The sequence below is a fragment of the Anopheles nili genome, chromosome 2 (assembly GCF_943737925.1).
Source record: "Anopheles nili chromosome 2, idAnoNiliSN_F5_01, whole genome shotgun sequence".
NCBI lineage: Eukaryota > Metazoa > Arthropoda > Insecta > Diptera > Culicidae > Anopheles > Anopheles nili.
Genome location: NC_071291.1, coordinates 23,872,330 through 23,897,015, shown reverse-complemented (window position 1 = coordinate 23,897,015; position 24,686 = coordinate 23,872,330). Strand labels below are relative to the sequence as shown.

The following is a 24,686-nucleotide window of genomic DNA, read 5'->3' as shown; positions in this document are numbered from 1 at the left end:
ATGAACACACATAAGATACGCGCTCGGTTCATTCCCGTGAGCCCAGCTCCTTTCAGCAAAAACCTCGCCATCTTTTGCCCGGAAATTGAATTCTTCTCATCACATACGCCCCTGAAACTCATGTTTTTCCCCAGCGATATACAAACACTAGCTAACCGGGGATCGTGTGCCTCATGAGAGCAGTGACGAATGGTGTGGCACAGTTGGTACTGGGAAGGCAATCCCCCGAAACATACAAGCAGCGCCATGAACCACGTGTTCTTTATGGTTTCTGCATGACTTCTGGCATCATTTACTGAATCAAATTATTCAGTTTATCGCAGAATTTCCCAGCGCAAATATTTCGAACAGTGGGTAAGAGAAATAATACTATATTTACAATTGGAACACTATTTGGATACTAAGCACAATGAAGTACTTGAAATTTTAATTTGTTTTATAACATATTTTATGTAATGAAGTAAAATATATCTATATTCAAGAAAGTAGTTAAGAGAAATACAACAATATTTTAGATATTCACGGTATTAAATATTATATTATACTTCAGATTTCAATACTATATCAATACTAAACACAATGAAACTGTCGTAATTACTAAGCATGAAATTTTTTTGAATGATTTCTTATCACTGATTTCCCACTGCGCTGATTTCATTTACAAACTTTATTTTCAACCGAGAGCTATCCAATATGCGTAATTCGTATCGATTCTGTTTGACCCCACATTTAGTATTTTGGGTACGAACATAAATCTCAGTTTTGTTTGCATTTTTTATCTTTCACTACAAATGCAATACATAATAACATGTACCATATTTCTATACCTTCTCGCTGATCCTCGCGCACATATGTTTAGATTGGCATAACTTTCAGCATAATTCATTTTTAAAATGTATGCATGCACACATACTCTATAACGTAAGGATTTTTTTTTAAGAATGTAACTTCTTCATTAAACTAGCCCATGACAGATACAATTGCAAAATTGACGAGCAAAATAAAGCCCAGATATAAGTTAAAACAGATATAATTTATAAGATATAAAATTTTATAGGTATTCTTTTTTTATGTACCATCATGGGTAGACCAATGATTCCAGAAAAAAAAACGAGTTTTAGAATCAAAATTTTAAAAAATATATCATGACATATTCAAGATATTCATATTCATCACTAAAATATTATCACAGATTCAATGTCAAATCTCAATTTTGAAAATTGTACAGATGAAGTACATTCTACAACCTTCTCTTGCAGACCAAAAGAAGAAAAATATTAAAATCAAATATTTATTGTCATATTATCGACAGTTGAGTAAAAGTAACACAATGAAACAAAAATGGTACATCGCCAATGAGCTTTGGATAAATTATTATCATATCCATGCTCCAATATACAATAAGAAGAGCAAATGTAATAAACAACAATTGATATAGTTTTCTTTGGCATTCGTTTTATATTATATTTCAAAAATTCAAACTAAAACGAAAAACAAAAGCCACTCGCAACAAAGAACGCTATATACATGATGGAGAATTCTTACGCGTTACACTTCCTTTGCCGCTGCATGGCTGTTCTCGCCACTAAACGAAACGAAAGACAAGCTACAGTGCATAATCTATGATAATTGCTTTCACTTTTCCTGTTCATTCCCGCGAATTTTCGAACCGGACGGAGAAGCAGCAATCTCTATGAGCTTTCCTGGGAAATGTTTCATTACTACTGATGATCATCCTTCTACCTTCTTTACTTTCCATTGTTTGAAACCCCATTGCCGTTCTATTACACTCTCTTTCTCTTTTCGTTTCTCTCAATTTTTCTCATTTTAGGATATCACACGGATTTTAGCAGAAAATACAATGCACGGGATTTAGAGTATTTCAGATTTTTTCTGCCTCCAGTAGTTACACAAACATGAGATAACTTCTAGTTCAACGCTACTAGCCAATAATTTTCCGTCCCTGGCAAACCATGGATAGAATACTAATCAATAGCAAAAGCTATGAACTAATTTTACAAGCTAATGAATTTCTCTAGAACAGACACGCTATGTAATTTCTTGATTTTTCTTTCACAAAGCCTTAGTTTTTCCAAATTAAGCGTAGTCCACACGTAGTGCAGCAGAATGAAAGCATTCTGTAATAAAGACATTTGAAGATGCTGCCATAAAATTGGAATTATTGCTTTGAGCTAACTAATCTATCCAATCAATAGAAACAGTATATTTAATACCAACAATTATCTATAAATCATAAAAAAATAACAAAATCAAATCTGTCAATATGGTTCGAACATAACTCTGAATATATGTTTATATATATATATATATATATATATATATATATATATATATATATATATATATAAATATATATATATATATATATATATATATATATATATATATATATATATATATATATATATATATATATATATATATATATATATGTATATATATATATATATATATATAGATATATATATATATATATATATATATATATATATATATATATATATATATATATATATATATATATATAAATCTATATATATATATATATATATATATATATATATATATATCTATATATATATATATATATATATATATATATATATATATATATATATATATATATATATATATATATATATATATATATATATATATATAAATATAAATATATAAATTAAGCTAAGATTAACCCAAATACACCAAAAAGTTTATGGACAAATGTTTGTAATAAAGTTAACATTGTTGAATGAAAAAATAACACATTACATATTTTGAATCATGTTCAAATCACATTCTTTTGATATCATTGAGAATCGATTGAAACGCTAGTTTTTCATTGTTAGTCATCAATAAAATTACCTGCATATGCAATAATGTTAACCGTTCAACCGTACGAGGGATTTTGATAACAGAAATCAAACATTCGTTGCTGGTAATGTTTAATTCAAACCTAAAACTTCTGTTGATTGCTTTTATGTACAGCTTTTTGATTTTAATTAAATGAGTAGATCACATCGACAACCCATCTACTCCCCAACAGTTGGTTGACATAAATAATTCATGCAGTTTGCTCATTTCACGCCACATGATTTCCTATTTTTGTTGTAATTTTTTTTTGCAAATGTCCGGAAGGTTTTTTCTTCAACTTTCTTTCGTGTTCTCATTTACGATGTACTCTCAGCTCCACTATCAAGCTAATGTCGGCCCAACGATCGGTGAATGTAAGCAAAGTTACACAGCCTCTACTCATTTGCAACACAATAAATCATGCCTAGTTCCATTAATCTTCCCAAGATTAGCATTCTCTGATAGCTTGTTTTAACATTCCCAGAAGAAACTCCTTACCGGTTCACCTCTAACAGACGCACAGTAGCGACCGTGAACACCACGTTCAACAAAGCGACAGTAATCCTAACGAAACTATCCAGTTGGTATTTCCATTTTGTCACTCTATCCATTCGATGCCAAGGTAAAGCATCCTCAATACTATGCTTCTTAGGCCATCGGATCAAAACTACTACCGACTCTACAAAGCACGACCACGTCATGCTGGATGATACAACTGTTGCTCGCTTCGCTGGACCATGCTCAAATATTACGGGCTTACTACGACCGTTTTACGTCACGTCAAGCCATCGCTACCTCTAATACCTTGACGCTGTTTTATGGGGTCACACACAAATAATACGAATAACCCGCAACCACCTATGACCGTGCCACCTATGAGGACGTAGTTCACTTCAATTAACGTCGCCGGCATCCCTTTCGTATCCTTTCATGTAAAGGTCGGGCGTTGGTGCTCCAGCTTCCGAAATACCGGCAATTTCAAAATGGCTCCCAGCGCAACGCTAGTAACGTCTGCCGTTTGGTGTTTCATTGGTGCTGCTCGAATGAATAATGATGACAACGGCAGTGACGACGCAATCAATCATCTACAAGCACGGGCCCGAATCGGCTCGGGTCCGTTTCGGATACCGATTCTTCCAAGCCATTTCCCGTCAAATTGAATTACGGCCGGTCCCACCAAAGGCAACCATTGACGCCACAATCTGACGCCTTGAAACCGAGGGGGCCATCCCTCCAAAACCAATGGGCGTAACTCGTTCGTTTCCCCGTTCCGAAAATGCTTCTGATTGGCATTGGAACACATTACGCGGTCGCGGATGGCACAATTCTTCAAACCTCCGTGAGCATTACCGTTTCAACTTTTGAAAGCCATTCTTGTGGTGTCACCGCAGAACCACGCGCTCCAGCAACTGTATCGTCTCTTTTAAAAACCTCACATAACTTTCGAAGCCACCAAAATTGTACGGACAACATTAGATTAAAAACGTATGCTGTTCGACAGAGTTGATTTAAAAGCTGCTTCCTTGATGTTGATATTTCAAATTATTAATTGAGCAAAATCCACCTCTAGTGCTATGGGTTCAATGGAACATGTTCCCGATAAAGAAACGGCCTACCGGTTTCATGTATTTGTGTGCGCACAAGGGCACGCGACAAAACCACAGATGGAGAAAACAGCTCGATTCCGATTGCACATTTAAGTCGACGTTTGCCCGATAACCGACGTTCCACCCTACGGTTGAACAGGCAGTCGAAAATGTCGACATGAATTGAAGCATGAAAACGTAATTTTGCCATCGAATCGCGTAACTTTCGGAACGGGCGAGACTTTGCTCCTACTTATTTGCTTTTCGCTAACCACGGCATCTACAGTAAAACTCTTTCAAACAGGCTCACAAAATAAGGGTGACGGGTTGTGCGAAAGCGTGCAACTAACGAAACTTCAACGACATACGCATGGTTGAATGCCGTTGAATTATGGACCGAGTTAGCGGAAAAAAGGAGCCAAAGTAAGATGAAAAGTGCCAGGGCTGTCGAAAGATAATTGTACAGCAAGTGGGAGTGTGAGTGATGTAAAAGCCAATTCAGGGACCATTACGAACATCTAAGAACGAGGAGGCTCCTAGCCAATATACGGAAATGAGACTACCCGGTAGATGGTACTTCAAAAATGTCCCGCGAGCGGAAATTAAAGCCAATTCTATATCATAATGTGATGATATTGCAAGCCAATATGAGGATTTCTCGAAAAATTTACTCAACGAAGCTGATGTTTCGTCAAGCTTCAGTAGGCACGCACAAAGATTCAAATAATTCAAGGTAAAAAAGTACCTGTCTTCAAAACACTCATATATAATAAGAAATAAACAAGCAATAAATCATTTACAACCTGGAAATAATAAAAACTATTTGTAGATATATAAATCTAACATAATTCAATAAATGATCATTAACTACGGATACAGTTCGTACTTTCGTTTTTCTCATTTTCACAAATTATTACAAATGATGTCTGCCAATAATAAGCCATTATTATATTATATTTATAATAATTAATTTTATCTTTTATACAATAAACAGAGATCTTATTTTGTTACTTACCAGATGTACTTAGTCCCGGACTTGCCGTAAACTTGGCGACGTCTACAATCTTTACTGCGAATTGCTGATTGGACTCCCGATGAATGCATCTACGAACTATTGAAAATGGCCCCCTAAAGTAAAGAAGAGAAGCGATATATAGTTTTAGAAATAATTTATTTGCACACCAATATAAGTTATTTTATTAGGTTCGTTTAAATCCGTATGTTGAATTGTATATAAAAACATACATCATATATACCAATATCTCATGTTAAAGTATACCTGCATATCAATTTGGTTTAAAACATAGTTCATCATTTCTAACAATGTGCATTGACGGTGGCAAAGCATTCAAGTTTCGTATGACAAATTCATACGTTGCACACCAATTTATGCACATAATAATGCTAATGAGATCAAATCAAATCAAGTATGACAATTAGCTGCTATTCCACATAGCAAATTCGATGCATGTTTACGTTTGAGCGACAACAGCGTAACAGAGCAGTCAATGGTTGTCGTAGCAATCAACGAATAAACAAAGGAAAACACATAAATTATGCACACTATACCAATTTTGAAGCATTAAATTTAATTTTTATTGTGCTTTTGTTCCAACAGATTAAAACGACTGTAGAATGAGAGTGTTATTTTGGCCTACATGCATTTTTTTCATTTTTGTAGTCTTTCAATTCATCATATCATATGGATCATTTTGTCATATCATATGGCCATATCGTCAGGTCATTTTGTCGGTAATATCTATCTGTTTATTCGTTTTATTCGTCATGAGGACATGATCATTAGTTGGATTAAATTAGAAATAAGATTGGAGAGATTGGGAAATAAAATCTATTCGTCAAACTAATATTGCTCCTAAAATATTATTCATTCGTAGCTGATGTGCACCATGGAAAATTGAAACGAGTGAATGACATCTTAATTGGAAATAAGGATTAATTTGGGTATTTTTTTCACTCCAACGAAATGACATCTGGAGCAAGTAAATAAATGGTTGTAGGCAGGAGTTGTTTACCGTTTTTACGATTTTTCTAGAAAATGTAAGCTATCTACTACGAAGAACAGATCTTGTTGACGTGAGCAGTGAAATGTCAGCCTCGCACGGATGCTCACGTATAATGTATGATTAGCACCTAATTTGGTTCGATACTTTCATTTACACAGCAATGTGCGAGTAAATTGTATTTGCTGACGATAGTATCATCCTACTTTGCAGTCTCAATCGGTTTCTTTCTACCGAAGCGGAAAATTGGATGCTCTTCACACGAAATGAACAAGGTGTAACTTAATGCGATTGAATCCAGGGTAAACCTCGCTTTTCCCATGCAAGCTAATATTCAAACAAACGCACACATACATGCGCAAAGAAAGCATTATGCATGGGAAATTTGCTATCTTCTCCTGGCCTGTGTAGGCTTTAAGGTATGTTCTTCATATTCTTGCTTCATATACATGATACAGAGCTTTAACAACCACGCTTGAATCGAAAAATCTCATATATAATACACATTCATTATAAAAAATCACAGCACAGTTTGATGATACAAGGTTTTTATTTGAGTTGTATATTATCATAAATGTTTTATTTTTATTGAATTTCGGTTCTTTCGGAAGTTACGTAGAGTTGAACAATTAATATTACAGTCATGTAAATTTGAAAATCAATGAATTCATTAAAACAAATATACTCCCAGATCAATTTTATCGACTGTTTTGAAGTTGTTAAATAAAACGATTTCAATAAAGTTTAAAAATAGAAACGAATTTTGCAATTCGATACACATACACGAACTTTGTCAACATAAACGTCACGTGAATAGAATAATAAATAGAAAAAATAATTATGAGAAACAGTTACAAATCGGTCACATTGAAACAAGGCAGCAAGTACACGCTTCAAACGCAGCATTAAGTGAACGTGATCGCACTAATGAGATTGGCCATTTACGACCAAGCAATTAGTCTTTTGCTACAAAGATTTTTCCACGAAAGTCTTCGCACGCACCAACCACATCAGAGAGGGCACGCTTTTTCCCATGGTCTGTAGCATCGCAAGATATATAGCTAGGGTCGTAGGCGTGAGAGCCGAACAACCATAATGAACATCCTTTACTAATTCAGTTAGAAGAATTAACCGTTTCGGTACACGCACCAAGAGATGGAGGAAAACAAACCTTCTTAGAGGAGATTACTTTCTGTGCCATCGTGGTATCGTAGTGCGTAATATACAGTACCTAATTACTATCAGTTGCTCGGTGTTCAAGAGTGGAAGCATGAAAAAAATCACATTATAATTTGCATAATGGAATAATGTTTATCACGTTATAGTACACTCAACCATCCCTACCCGAATGGCACATCCGTGAATTAATTCAGCTTGGGTGCGAAAGCACCCGTGAGCATGCTGTTCACATCGAGATTCATTCCCAACCCTGTCGTGCAGTCAAAGAATGATTGTTCCCTTTGCTGTGTAAGCACTTGACTCATACATCGTCAAAGCATCAGCAGAAGCAACAGGGATGTCTGTTGCCTTCTCTCAAAAGCACCATTGTACTACTGGTATTATTTTGGGTTGACGCTGCAATAGTACTCGCGGCTGCTCGTAGCTTGGCCGACCGTACCGAGGCAAATCAAACCGGACGGAATATTCCGTTCCCCACAGCCAACGAATAATTGGCGCAAGTAATAGTTGATTGTCTGGCGAAATGGAAAAATGGCTACCGGTCTTGGTTCGACGTGCAAATAATAAACGTCGAGCCAGCACCCCAGCACGAGCGCATTCGTGCTCATGATTCGATAATGAACGAATGTGTTCTTCCATCCAAGTACCGCCATAAATGACGACCGTCGCACCTCGATCACGTTCATTCCTCGACATTTCCTCGTGCATCCAACCACATCGACGCAGGAAGAACATAATAGCAGTTCTCCGTTGCCCCTGGTAATGAAAGGATTCGCAAAAGAGGATACGGTTATAATTAACAATCCGTAAATACACATCCGACCGGGACGGTCATACTGTACAGCGTTACAGAATGTGTATGCACAATAAACAGCCAAAGTAACGATGGGCGAGAGAATCTGCCAACGGTACGGTACACCGCTAGAGAGCATTGGGGCGGATTATTAATAATCGCTAATGGTTCCCGGGTTGAGCTTGCTTGCTGGACAGAATTCAACACGTTAGCCAACAACCGCAAGAATTGAAGCCCCTCGGTCTGAGCCCACCGTGAAACATTTCTGTGGGGTAATCGGCAGTGAAACATTTTATTAATTAGTTCCACCGCCCCTTTGCCAAACTTGGATCACCGCAAGCTGCATCGAAGTTACAGCACATAGTGTCACAACGCATCCCGTTACTCCCGTACGTGGTGAAACGAGATTATTTGTGAAGTTTGCGGCAAGCAAACATTGGTAAGACAATTATACTCTACTTTACATGACCGAAATACGAGCAACAAACAGGATGCAACGATGCACATACTCTGACGGTAATCAATACGTCCATGCAACCAATGACATTATGAGTCGAGCAAGTTAACTGATGTGGGCAAATGTCACCGACATCGGATTGGTTTGAGCAGTGCCGATTCTGCAACGTTTCCTGGTGAAACAACGATTCATAAGCGAGTTGCTGCCAACAATAATCAGCATCTGTGTTGGCTTACGCAACATCCGTACCAATGGATTTCTATTTCTATTTACACAACGACCTGATGTTTATCGTCGTTCGAAGAAATGTACCAAGCTAAGTTCGGAACGATACACATCCCAATCAAACAACTTAATCGGACGAGTGGACAAAGCAAACACGATTGCCTCTGTTGGGCAAACATCCTATTTGGCTACTCCGTACCGGTGTTATGGTTTACGTTGAAAAGTTTCCACACCCTTTGAGGTAAGTTAACCTGTCATCCGAAAAGACAGCACTCCAGTATGGGATCAAGAATTCTTCCATCCCAAAAATATTTGAGCAAGAAGAAATGTAAGCCCTTGTGGAAAAACTAAGTTTTGCTAAACGATTTCATAAACTCCAAACACATAAGCATACCCACCTCAACCATCAAACTTGGGAATGGATAAATGTGGTAAATCTACGTGACTACGAACGTAGAAGCATTCGAAATGGGCAAACTCTAAACTAAATTTTCTAGAATACAACCCGTGATTAATGTTTGAAAAGTTGCGAAAAAGTAAGGTTTCAACACCTCAGTAAACCTGCTCTTCCGAATCGATTGCCATACCACAATTTGAACTATTTGCGGCAAACCAGTTTACGAAGTTGTATTACCAGCAGTGACATCGCCTAGACCAGCTGCCTAATTAGTTTTGTGACAGGTTATGAATATCAAATGCTTACAGCAGTGAATAAATCAGCAATGAATAATTAAAAACTTCAGACTAAGCTCTTCGAATATTTATCTTCCATTAAAACGACAGCAACATTTTTCGAAGTGGTCGTAGAACCGACTAGTGTCGGTAAGAGCTGTTTTGGACGAAGTTACCTACAAAAACGGAAAAGGCACACGAAACGAGTAATGAAGATAGATGATACAATAACACCTATCGTTCAGCTAGAGCAAACGAAAACCAATAGCGCTACCTTCTAAAGGTGGTGTACATAATCGTAGTCTTCCGTACGATAAACGATAGTTTGCCCTACCATACAACCGCAAAGGATTATAACTTAAGACACAGATCGCTTAAAAGTGGATCCCAGGACACTGAAATGCCTGGAAGTACTAAAGAGGGTTTCAAACAGATTCACCGTTAATCAATCATTTATCACCAAGACTAACGACACACGCTCACGAAGAATATCCATCTGCCGCAATTTAATATTAATAGCCGACAGCATTCGTAGACATACAACAGAAAATGACCGATAGAAAAAGAAAAAATAATATTCCACGTATATCATAATGTATCTGTTATGCAAGAAATTGATTCAATAGACTCCATTAATGAGTTCATCTGGACAAAAAATCGTATCATAAGTTTGTATATTATCCCCATCGTATAAACCTTATTTCGTAAATTATATGTTGTTTCTAACAAAAAAAACAGAAGTTGAAAAGTTTTCGAATCATCAGTCAACCAAATATAATTGAAACTTATAAACAGTTCTAAAGATCGCTTAGTAAACTGTGATAAATCATACCTATAAAACTGATTGAACTTTCATTCTAGCTTGAATAATACCCAGCGCAATCTGGTAACATAATCCTGCGTCTTCCAGTCAATTCACTGTTGGTTGAAGTATAATTTTACCTTTCATGTCTGAAATCACACTGCTAGAAGCCCATAAGCAAAGGCGAAAAAATTTACCAAGCTAAAGGTGAAATAGGAACGATTTTTTTTTCAAAAACCAAAACGGCAGCCATGGAAAGTGCCTGTCCCAACCTAATACCATGTTTCTTGTAATCGAATTCCAAAACCGTTTCAAGGCGCTTTTTGGCCAAAACGCCTATCCTACATCCTCTGCTTTTTCTTACGATAGAAAATCTGAAACCTCCCTGGAGATACGAACAATTTTTTTCTGCGTACCCCTCATCTATACCATACACAAGAAAGCTCGCAAATCAATGTAATCTCTTTAGTTCCAAACGAGGCGAACAATCAGCACTAAGCAGTGTCATCATTGACAAGAATAGGCATGGAGTTATCAGTTTTTAAAGAAGAGCAAAATCCAATATTTTAATATTGAATGCAAACAGTTTTATTATACGGTTTTAAAAATTTCACATAATATTACTTTTATGTTACACATTTTATGTATATGACTGTTTTTACATTATTTTGTGTTAGAATTTTTATCTTCAGAACTGTTTCATTTCATTTAACAGTTGAATATAAACTCTTCAAAGATGAAACAGCCAGCGGCATGCTAATCAACAAAGATTAGCTGTGGAGGCACCTTTTCCATTGGATCGCTAGCAAACAACAGTTCCTGGAGCACAAGTTCCATGTCAAAGGTAAACTCCCGCCTGGCCGAGAAAATCATTTCAAAGTGAAACTTGCTTGCAAAGAGCTCTGACTTAATGTTTTTGCGAAGGTGATATTAATTTGATAGAGCATCCAAGAGGATTCGCGTGGAAAATCTGCCCCAGGATATTCCGTCATTATGCGAGCAACGGTTTGTTCCTTTAACAAGGGATGCGTCTGAGGAAGAGAAGTGCGGACCACCGCCGCGAGAGCTTTCTCGCAAAAGCGCACAAAGATATAAAACAGATGCGACAGCGGATAAATACTGAGAACACACAGAATAAGCAACAACTGCAAATATTGTCGCATATACACACACACACGATGATGATGACGACACCAACGATGAACGGACGACATGTGCCTGAGCTGATACTAAAGATGATGAGCTCGGTAAGGTGGATAAAACCGTAGCGAAGCAGCGTTTACAAATGTCCATTTTTCATGAACCTTTACTTTCATGAATCTTTACCTGTCAACAGATGCTTTGCAAAAAAGGAGCACTCAACCTCTCCTTTTTCCTCCAATATTCCGGCTTAATGTGGCCTCGCGCATTTTTCTATGATGCTGCTCTGCGTAACATCAGCTGGCTGCAGAAAATTGCCAACCAAAAGTATGCAAAAGGGCTTTCCGGGTGTGAGCGTGTACTTTTTGCTCACTTTGTGTTCAGATTTCTCCCAGCTGCACTTCCGGTGACACAGAAGCGTACGTCGCTCTGATGCACATGAACATTGCGCATAATACCTTCGGAGAGGCTGCGATATGATGGCAACATTTGATCACCATGTTTACGTTAGTTTAATAAAATGATGTTCATTGTATAAAAATGTATACCCCTACCAAATCGACATGTGTATTCTTGAGTGCTATTTTTCGTTCCCTATCAAGACGAGTTGCCATTTCACGCACTTATGGTACCCATTTTCTCTTTCAGGCAAGCTTTCATCATCGCTTATCACATTCACTATCGAATTTTCTGAAGCTGATGAGAAGTAGAAACTATAATCTTGTAAAACGGTCATTTGATTACTAAGCAGTAATTTACATTGACTTTTATATACCAACAACTGTATAAAATCTTAAAAATTTACATACTATTTAACAACGAAAACTCAATTGAAGACCAATAAAGCAAAGAATTTTCGAAAAAACACATTTTCAAAGTGATCCATCACACGAAAATGCACATATATAGCGCACATTTAAGGCGGAATTATATTGAACGCACTTTACACACCAGAATGTACAATCAAGCTACTCCAGGCCACGCCTGCCAGTTTATATATCCCTAAATTGATAACACTTTACTTCAAGCAGCTCAAATAAACCATCCAATTGTGGAAAACAAGATAAATCAGATTACGTTCCTGTCCTGCATTTATACATTCGTGTTCGTAACGTTATGCCTCCACTCAATCAAAGATTCGTTTTCATGTCAACAACGCTGCAAATATCATACCCTAAATCCCATTTGAATGTACGACCCAAAAGGCTTTAGAGCGCGAGTTGAACGCTAAATTGAACATTGAACCGTGCGAACATATGACAACACATATTAGGCAAGAAATACGTTACGGTTCTTTTTGTATTGATAACATAGACTGATAACAACAATGAAAGTATCGCAACAAAAATCATCACAAATATTTGCTATTAGTTCAGTTTTCGTGATTGAGCAATACTGTAATTAGCAAATGGGAGTACAAAATATAGGAATAAATGACACGAAATGGCAACTAGTGGATGTTAACAAGACAGAAAATAATTCCGTTAGACGAATCTCATGGTCCATACTTTGAGCCACACGCGTCGTGAGAAACAAATTCAACGACTTAACCCACTCCAATTAACCTCTGCATTCTCGTTTGCTGAACAATTTTTTCTCTCCTTTCGTTAAGCATATTCTGGGTTGGAGTGAAAAAAAAGGAATTAAGCTATCTCGTTAACGACACTCTGGATACCGGGTAACGTTAGTATACACCACACTGGTTAGATAATTGTATGTACAGAGGTGGTGCCAGAGAAGCATCTGTCCACCATTTCAACACGTTGCTCGGTAACGAGCTCCAATGCACTTGCTATATTCTGCTCTATCTTCATGTGCTGAATATCTTTTTTATTTCTTGTTCACTACACCCTATGCTCACGTCCACAAAACATCGCATATAATGAATAAAGAAAAGTATCTTACACTCGCAGTATTGCGGTAGGCAGATTGTTATTAAAATCCGTACCATTCTATATGACTTCATTTGTTTCACGTTCTATAACTAAATTTTGCCACTATGCTTCTCTTAAAACTGCACCGCTTCTTCTTCCACGTTCTGCTACAACCTAAACATAATTTATTCTCAGTAGAATAAAATATGAATTAATAGCTTAGAATATCAAAGATATTGATAATTACATTTTAAAATATAACAAATGATAAAAATAAATATATCAAGCCTTCATTTATTTAACCGCAGGCAATCCAAACTTAATAAAACCACATTGATTCTATACACAATTCAGATGCATGTGCTGCCGTGGCAACCATTCTTGCTACATTTATTAATTTTTTCATATTCAGTACGTGAATATTTAGCACTTTATTTCATCATATCCAAAACATTAGGGATTTTCAAAATCAGTATCTAGAACGCCTGTTAAAACGAACACAAACCTAACCGCAAGGCAGAAGTAATGCGAAAATAAAACGAAAATTCATGTTCATTTTACGACTGGAAGATATGTCATGAAATGAAATTATGCTTGATTCATTTTAATTGATTTCAGCTGTCATGGCCTCAAAACAGAGTACTTTGAACAATTTGAAAATTGTTTGTTTCTCTTTCTTTTGTGGCTTACGGCACGTTTTACTTACTTCCCACTTGGCTAAAGAATATACACTTTCCCTGGTGAAATGGAAACTTAAGACTAACAGGAAAAATGATGTCTCATTAATTTTACTACAACCAGAGATTATATAACTGCGCGCTAAGTGTGACTGCCCAGTAAAAAATCCACTCCGTTTGGTTTTATGCCCAGTTTATACGCAGTCTTCAGTCTTTAGTCCTAAGGCTACTTCAATAAAATTCCGTAAGTAAAATATAAAGTATAAAAAATCTTGTTAATTTACAAAAAACAACATTTTTTTCATGTTGGTTGATTACCATGATTCATTTCAAGCATTTAATCATCGCTAATGTAATGATGAATTGAAACATATAGCTATAAAAACTATCCGATACAATATAACTGAAAGAAAATATTTTTCAATATTGTCTTAATATAGAGAAGAATGTTAAGCAACAATTTACATATATTACAACTCACTTCAATAAAATGCAACGATTCGAATAAATCTGCAAGGCTTTTTAAAAATCAGATGCACCGTAAAACATTTTATACTCAAATTCTTACAAACACGGCTAGGCAACGAAGAAGACATACATAAAATCGTAAAATGAAGGCATGCAATCGAAGGATTCACGTTTTTTCATGCATATCATACGAACACCATCACTATAAAAAATTCAGATCAATTCACAAGACACCCACCGAAAGACATTTTGTAAAAGTCTGCAACGAAAAAAAAAATCCCACACAAGATGTCGCAAGGCCTTTTATGGCTACTCCATTTTGACAAACTGTCTCGTAGAACATTTGCCTAGATTATCAGGACCAACGCCGAAAATACTTGCCAACCAAATTCGGCGCCGTATTTTCACATTTAACACGACGTTCAAGGTCAAATAGGCGAGAGAACCTTTTCCTTGTTAGTAACGCGCAGAGGATGAAAAAAAATAGCTAACCGGAAATTCCGTTACCTGCCGAAAAGGTGGAAAATGCAGCAGTAGCAAAAACCATTCGCAAGACATCTAACGACACCACTTTAGCCAGCGGTGGATCAAGCCGACTCGCTAACAGATGAGGATAGGTGCTAAAAATGTTGAAATATTGTTATTGTTCTTTTTGCAAGTTTATTCTTACGCACCGCCGACACGTTAACGTATCTTTGGGCCACACGCACGATACGATGCCCTTCACGATCGAGCGGACAGGAATAAACGTATCGTTTGCCATGATTACGCAAGCATGCGGCACTCTAGTGGGCCAACGAACATAATACCTTCGCAACGTTTCTATGTGTAGACAATTTTCGTTGGTTCCATGTTCTTGACATGGGCACTTTGCCCCCTTAAATCCTCTGGTACTATGGCGTTATTGCACGACCGTTTGCGACTGATGTTTTGCGATAAAGTCAGCGCTAATTTTACGAATTTTGCTCAACCTCAAGCATGTTGGTTACACGAACGAACACCAAACCTTTGCCATAATAAAAATAATTTCACGAAACAAACAAACCAATCAAAAGTTTTTTTTCCGATGGTAAATACAGCATAGCTCCACACATCATCATTGCTGGCCAATTAAACAACATAAATTAGCCATCATTAGAAGTTTTGTCCAATTTCGATTCGCTTGAAATACATGCAAACAAATTCCTGAACCAGCTATTATGCATTAATCTTTCAAAAAGGCCTGCAAGGAAAAGAAGGTATTTCATACCTATTCCATGATTCCTACTCCTATTACATTTGGAACTCATTTTCCAAGTTTTTACTTAGGCGCTGCGCTTATTAAGTGTCAACCACAGCACCAGTCGATGTCTTACCGATGATCATCGTGTCACCCTCGATCAGAAACTTTTGACATCCCGAGCAAACTCGATTTGTTAACCGGTGAGTTCTCATTCATTAGTACTTTCAGACTACCCTTCCCTAGTACTGCGCATTCGTTACACCGAGCTCCTCCCATCGCCGGCCGAACGATTCTCTTGACAAATTCCATCTCCTCAATTTAATCATCTGCCTTCGTTGCTCCCATCTCCAGTTCAGTCCTTTCAGCCTAGAAGCCCCGTTGAACAAGCGGGTTGGACAGACCAACCATCACCAATTCATCTCGGTAACGACAGTTCTAGCGGTCTGTTTGAAGATGCTATCTCAATTTACCTCCTAGTCAAACGCACATGGTATCACCGCCATTGACCTCTCCTGCATCAGTAAGTATATAGGTTCGGACCGGGAATTAGCGAAAACAGTTCGAACCATTCTAGCATCTCACGGTAGAGAAAATTGAACATCAATTCAGAATACACGCTGCAAAGTTATGTGGTTGAGTAAATACTTGTGGAGAACTTATAGTATAAGCTCGTTTAATTGCATGCTCATATGACTTGGAAGAAAACTTTTAAAACACTTAACAATCGAGGAACAGAAGCCACTTTCACTTTCCTAACTAGAAAATTCATAAGAGTGGCCCTCCTAAATAAGGCCTTTGGAGAAGTAATCCCATGAAGTCAAACCATATAGGCATGAATATGATGTTGAAACTAAAATGTTTCTTGCATTAAGTGCAGCGTGAGTGCATTACATGAGTTTCGCCTGTGTATAAAACCACAGCAAACTAAGAACAGAATTTATTTTTAACTGCGATAGAAAAACAATGGACAAAATTTATTTGATATTTTGTTTAATCTACACTTTAGCTCTTCATTACTAGATCATTACTAGAAGCATACGTTACCTTTAAGCCCCAGAAAAAATTAATTTAGTTTGCAGAACTATAGCAGCCATACTTTCTAGCTAGTTCGGTCTGACGATCTATTTTCCGCGAAAATTCATTCTAAAAAACATACAATGCTTCCACTCTGGTAACATGTCGGAAAATCCTTCCATCGTCACGACGAGTGACATATGTGCCATGCAGCATTGGCCATCGCGTGGATTCGAAAGACACAAAAAGCATCCAATGAACAAACCGGCGCATTGCACGATTAGTCCACTTCCAAACCCGTCATCAGGGTTCATGCCATATTGGCAACTCGGTCAACAGTTGCCACCGGAGTTGTCTACTTGTTTGTTTCGGTAGATTCGTTAGGCTATTTGCTTCGTGTGACACTGCACCAAGACACATAATTACCGTGAAATTGTATCTTCCTTCTTTGCGAAACAGAGAATCCTGTGGTTGAATAAATTACGGAGACAAGTCGTTCAAATGCATCGCATCGAAAGAAAAATTGAAACACAACATTTTATAGAGCAAGTAGGTGATTATAGTCTACATTAGAAGCAACATATTTGATTCCAACAAAGTATTTTTCGTGCACAAACATTTTGCACGTGAAGTTTGGTCCAGACATTAACAAATGTTTAGTGCAATCGAAAAAATATCTGTAAAATACTTTATTCCGGCATACGAAGACTAGCACACCACGCTTTTTTAGTAATTTCCAGTTTCCATAGTAGTATTGTACAATAAGAACGATAATTATAACAACACTGCGTAAAGCACTTAAAAATAACGAGTGATGCAGTTAGTCAGGATTTTTTTTTCATAAAATATGTTATACAATGCTTTTCGAGTATAAAACTGGACACATTAAATAAAAAATATCTTCACAGTATACAGGACTGCTCTGAAAAACGTACATAAGAAAGCTAAATGGCATCTTAGCTCGTGTTATCGCACATTATGAACGCTTTTAAAACTCTTCAATTTACTCTACACTGCTCGGGCATCCGGCAAGAATAACGACATTGTCCGCTTTGCAAGGCAGGAAAACCGAGTAAGCCGAACATAAAACAGCTTTTTTCATCATGCAACACAAAACCTTGCCACCTTTGCACCTAAGTCCATCATTTTGTTTTAACCTCGATCAACCCTCACTTCACTTTCACCCATAAAGCCCGTAAAGCGATACCGCTATAAAAGTGAGAGTGAGCGTCCACCAGTAAACGCGACCTCATGGAACGCCTTGCGGAAACACCGACCGACCCACCGATGAAGGAAAATTACTTTACCACTACAGCGATCATTCTTCAATTTGCGCGAGCCCACCAACAACCACTCCGAGCGCTACCCCAGTGCTGGTATCAATCAAGATTGTTACAGCGATAAACGATTGCAAGGAGCTATCGTGGAGAAATTTTATTTTTATCACTTAGAATGAATGGCTGCTCCATATTAAGCTAACGGTAGCACACACACAAAAAACGGTCGAAAAAAAATGAATTATGATGGAATACATCTCACAAAGAAAATCCCGGGTCGAAAAAAGGTTTACCAGTAGCGCCGGCTCATCTCTGCGCATGGGAGGAAAAGGACAATATCCTTCAGCTAGGGCGAAGGTGTCACAAGATTAAACTTGAGTCGAAATTGAAACTGTTTGTTTTGCCTCTTGAGTTGCTTTTATTCCCAAGTGTTTACCGGGTTTTCGCCTAGAAGTTTTCTTCATCCATCCATGAGGACAACAGTGTGTTGCGAACCCGTTACCAAAGGGGTCAACCTAAATTCACAACGCTAGAGGGACTTCCTGACGCACCAGTACCAAACAGTTTACTTCCATATCGAACAAAGGATATAAATCTAGTCCGTCTCGGGACACAAAACAAAAATAACGCCTAGTACAGACGGAACAAAAACCGGAACCGTGTCCGAGTACGATACCATCGTAGTATGCAAACAATAGGGAGAGTGTCACGCAAAAAAAAATACATACACACTCAAACACCGACACCGAGCGAACAATAAAAAGGGTTCACAAAGTTTAACATTCGTTACCGAGGCTGATCGCAGCCTTTCCGTTCTTTGTAGGCAAGCGGGTGAACATTTTCCACAGCGATGTGCCCGGTTAATGGTGGATAAAATGGACGGACGCATAGCTTCGCATTCCGCATGTGGGAAGGATGTCTTCTTCAAATAGAAAGAAATACTCGTTTCATGTACCCAAGACACCGACGCTTCATTTCCTTTCTCTAGCCACCGTTGGCCAAGGCATAGGAGAGAGAAACGCACGAAAAGGAAGGAATTAGGAACAGGCCGTAAGAAAACGGAGCTGGTGCGGAACATTTGCTTTCCCTCCATTGAGCGCACCACAGACCAGATTCCAAAGGCTGCCCCTGCCAGTCACCAGCGGATCTGCAGGCTCCATTGAATATTTGATTGAATAAATTTTTAATGATCGGGACGAAATGTTACGGTCGCAACGAACCACTCATTCAGCTCGCGCTGGGCACGCAACTGCTCGTGTTTTAAGAAGTATCGCCCATTCAAATGCAGCAGATGAAGAGAGTTGGAAATCGTGAAATTGTTTGAAGCTACTGCTAAGCGATCAAAAATGCACTACTACCATAAGCGGCATGTGGATGAAACAAAAGTCGACAAGTGAAATGAGAGAGAGAGAGAGAGAAAGTGCGGGGTGGTTAGAATCAAAACAAGTCAAACAATCTTTCTCAAGGAATTTGTCAAACAAGTCCTTTCCGCGTAATGAAACCATTAGCCGTTCAGACGCGAAACTTTCTTACGGCGTTCGGTTGTTCCCTGTTTAGCTCGCATCGCATGCATGGCACTTCAAACTTCCATATTGCACAATGCTGCAGGCCATTCATTTCAAAAGTTGATTACACTCGCTTGAATGAATAGAAAAACTTACGAGGATTTGACAATTGTAGTTCAGGACTTTGTACTGCCCTTTCCTACAAAGCACGTCCAAAAGTAATAAGCTGAAACTGGTACATACCCAAGGGCGCACTTTGTCCCTATTTTGTAAACCTTTTCCGGAAAATAACGACCTGAGATGCATATGTTTGAGCAAAGAGTCCTCACTACTTTTCAGGAATTCAATAAAACCTTACCTCGTAAGAAGCATATGTATTTTCTGAGCACTTATGCTGCTTATAGTTGCTTAGGCTACACACACAAGTGCACTCGGGAAATGTTACGAATCTGAAGGCTGCATACTAAAATCTCATAACCAGTCCCTTCGTCATCTGAAACACATGGCCCAACCCTACGCACACTAGCAACGAAAAGGCCGTTTTCTCATTTGTAAACACACCTTGCTCGTCCACCCTTGCGAACCGCACCCACCGGGGTGATATTCCATTTTTTGAACGACAGCCAAAAACTTTTCAACAAAACCGTTGTCACCGCCCAGCGTTCTATGGGCCTCTCGTCTTTTCATGATACCAAAATGGGCAACTCTTCTCGTTTGGCGCGAGCGCGCGCGCGCTCACACACCCTTGAGGGATCGCGTATCAATTATTTCCCAGTTTGTGCCGTACGTGACCTCAGCAGCTCAAATAGAGAACCGAGCAACTTTTTCACTGTTGCGTGGCTCAACGATGGAATAAAAGCAAAATGGTTGCCTCTCTGATCGCACATGTTTTACTTTGTTCGATTTGCAATCTTTGGCGGCTTGCGTCCGTTTGGACTGAGCCCACTGGCTGTTTTCATTAAGTGCTTTTCAAAGCAACCTCTACGCTGCTCGCAAAGCAGTAGGCTTCGCAGGAACGGGCAAAGTTTCGAAAACGAGCAGCAATGCAACGACTTATCAGGTTCTCGCTCTAGCCAACAAGCTTTCGACGCTTGGCAATCGATACAGTTGATCATAAAGAAAATCGGAAAACGGAAAAAAAATCTACTTATATAAACATTAGAAACCACATAGTTCCGATTTATCATTATAGCAAGTGATATTGGTGCCTATCAAAGACGATAGTGCGTACGTTCCCAGTTTGGTTGATGATTGCTGGAACAAATAAATAAAGCAAACTCAATCCACCCCTTGCCACCAATCGGTACATATATATAACAGCTCAAACTACAAGCAGTTCAACGATTACTACCGGATTTCAATCACGATATCTGTTCAAATAAGAAGAAGTGAACCCATAACCAAATTATATACTTCCTAGAACCATAGTAATTGATTTAATGGTCAAATTTTTCTCGGTACAAGCAGCCATATATTCCCAAATTTATACCAAATCTGATTTCATTTCAGAATGATGTTTTTCGAGAGATAAGTGCAATATTTCTGTCAATTTCGATCATCCATTTCATTCAATCGATCGTAACCGCCTAACGCGTCCACCGATATTCACACATAGTATTTGTACTCCGAAACATGTTGTCAACGAAACATGTTGTTACATTCGCGTCAAACACTGCAACACGCACTCAATTAAACATCTGTTTTGAACACATGCGAGATGAAGAAAAAAAATTGAAATTTTCAACATTTTGACCCAAAAGATTCTTCGATTCAAATCGCACTTGTTCGATGGTCCAGAAGTTTCGCTCACAGTGCATGGACAGATAACGTTCAGCAGGGGCTTCAAGATTAAATTCAGGCCAAATCGGGACGAGAAAAGTCAACCATCAGCATGCATTACCAGTGCTTCAGTACTCTGCAAACCTGCAACTTTTGCCATATTTTAATGCTCGTTAGTCACGTCTCGAGGCACGTACAAAGAAATGCAGCACTAAGCAACCGCAAACACTCGCAATTCAACCTGAGTCCGCAGGGGCTCGAGCATGAGAAACAAGTAATTGAGGAAACTCGAGAGAGAACGAGCCTGGGGAAAAAGAAAGAAAAGTTTGGACAAGCTCGCAAACAACCGCCCGGTTACGGATGATAGCTGAGGTAAGGATGAAAACAATCTTATCCATAAATTCTATTCAAGTCCGTCATTGATCATGTCAAGATGCTAAGCACAATGATTCATGAAATCCTTGTACGCAAAGACTTATAGGGTACATTTACGTATTAGATTAGGGCAGGGTTAGATAATTTTGCTATAATACTCCAGAAGAAATATTCGAATATGCATGTTTCAAAAACATTAAAAAGATTTTTCGTTCACTCCACAAAAGCAATATTCGCTTGTTATCGGGTCATGTTTTGGTTTTTATAAATAAAAACACCTGCAATAAAGAAATCTAATTTCTCAAGAAAAAAAGACCATGCACCCTAGGGTGCTCAACATGAAAATAATTTACCAGTACAGATATTTTGAGCTTTACTTTCAACCAATCCATTTCATTTCAATGGTAATTTCAAACTCAGCAGCAGCTCATTCCAAAGCTCATTACTTGCCGAACGATTCGCAGAAATAAAAAACAAAACTCGTTAAAAAAAATAAAAAATGTTTGCCATTCAAAAGTAAGCTACGCCATCCGAAACAAGACCACAAGCGAAAAAAAAATAACAAAACGTGGCGTAAATTGAATGAAAGTAGCGTCAGCCAAACGAAATTAGCCACGCTTCGAATGCACGCAATTAATATGTATGAGGCTTGAAAAAAAAGTTTTCAATAAAGTTCTATCAAAACAAAGCTCAGAAATCATCGAATAAATAGCCGATTTTTTGCCTGAAGCCGCGGATGTTGTGAATTGCGTTTCCTGCAACCTGATCTACACAGTACCAGGCGCCTCCATTCCCCTCAATAACTCTATAATATAACTTCCTAGCACTGTGTATGATCATAATGGATCAGATTCATTTAAAAAGCTAAAATACAGCAGCTAACCAACGCCATTCTTAAATATATGTTTATTATATAAATTAAAAGAAATGAACATTTTTGAAAAAAAAATACTTGTACCATTTAATTGGAAGCATCTTTGTTGTAATACAATATCCTGTCCTACGTCCTTCCACGGTGTAGTGTAATAGTTTATTTCATTTCTACAATTCATTGTTAGCTACATTATTTCGAAGCCCTTACTTTGATTATGACATCGAACGGAAACGTCCTTAAAATACAAAAAAAAATATAAAACTTCATCCACCTATCATCATGGCATCAGCTCTGCACTAGGCACCAGGAGAACGAAACGTAATTTGAATCCTATTTCCGTTCTGCTTTCTTCTTCACACAAGAATATCGTTATAATGAACGGTGTTCGCCCGGGACGGTGCGATATCAGAAAAATCACTCAACCATAATTTCAAGTGTCATCGAGCGTCTCGCTCATCTTACGAGTGTACTCTCCCTTCCCGACCGAAGCAAAAGATTTAAACCGTGCCAAGCTTGAAGACAGGCGTGCATAAACTGTATCTCGATATGATAAGCAATTTCCATCCTACATCGTTAGGTCACTCTTTCGTCCTTCTCGAGATCTTAAGACGCCCAATGGGATGTTATCGTTACTTGCGATAGTTACTTGAGGGTTCTAACACAAAAGGGAAATACCACATCAAGCAGAGCTGAGCGAACGAGCTTCAGAAAAGGGAAGAGAAACTTTAGTCTTCCGAGCGTAAAAAAAGGGGAAACATAATGGTTAAGAACAACGCGGCAACACCGTCCCAGGGGAATTTCGAATCCATTTGTCGTATTCCGGCATGCTTTGCTACGAAGGCACGGCACTGTAGCCCAGACGGCTCGGGGCCCGGAACGATACCCTTCTGACGTCATGACAGTGTATGTGTTTGTGTGTTTATTTTTACATTCTCCAGTTCTTTTTTCTCTTTGACGTCCCACCATCCTCGAATGACATAAAGCAGGTGAATGCGCGATGACAGACAAACTGAGTTTTTCCGGTCTCATGAAGCGTAACACAACACAAGTTTGCAGCCGAACGCTCACAAGCAAAGTGTAACGGAGGACGCCACATTTGTAAAAACAAAATCTTAGCTTCTTGATGTATATATATATATACACATCTATATACATACATCCACAAACACATCCATATGTGCGGGTTTTATTCGCGCATAAACTACGTCCGGTACGTGGCATGTACTACGCTCCTTACAACCACTTGCAGCTGCTCTCCTCGAGAGGCAATGGCACCAATGCGCTACCCAAACACGCTGAAAATGTTCCACACTGAAACGCGAGCGGAAACCACCCGGGTTTTGGTGATGTTCCCAGTCATTCTCAGTTCCCCTGTTGGGAAACCCCGGTTCCAAGAGGCACTCTGCACATAAGTGGTGCTGGGACAGAACAACACCCTACCGATTGTGCCGCCCATGCGCAAAACGAAAGCACCCGCTCTCGTGGCACTCGAAGAACGGACGTCGTACGAAAGGTCGAAGATTATTCCTTGGGCATCAAAGCTCTGAGCCTTTGCAAGCTCCCGCCACACACGTTGCATTACCGTGCGTGCAGGTGTAATGCACAAATTCGCGTAACGCAAGCCGGAAGCTGCCAACATTCGCAGCCAAATGAAGCGCAGACGTGCAGTGCATATCTTGGCAAATTATCTCATACCCTGCTTCCGAAACCACCCAAACAATGTGGTGAAGTTTGCTCGGAACACGTCCAATTCATTCTTACGGTACTCTGATTTGCATTAAAATGGCGCTAATGACGCTGACGATTCAACGCACTACAATTTTTTGAAAATATTAGACATTAATTACATTTGCTTGCATTTTTATATGTTAAACA

At 38.4% G+C, this 24,686-nt stretch overlaps 1 protein-coding gene across 1 annotated transcript in view; it reads right to left on the bottom strand.

The window, feature by feature from the left end:
* LOC128720052 (peripheral plasma membrane protein CASK-like) overlaps positions 1-24,686 on the bottom strand; it is a 47,248-nt gene that overhangs the window by 21,547 nt on the left and 1,015 nt on the right. Inside the window, exon 2 of the mRNA XM_053813701.1 lies at positions 5,473-5,585. Within this exon, the coding sequence (XP_053669676.1) occupies positions 5,473-5,585 (113 nt within the window). The remainder of the gene's footprint in view (positions 1-5,472; positions 5,586-24,686) is intronic.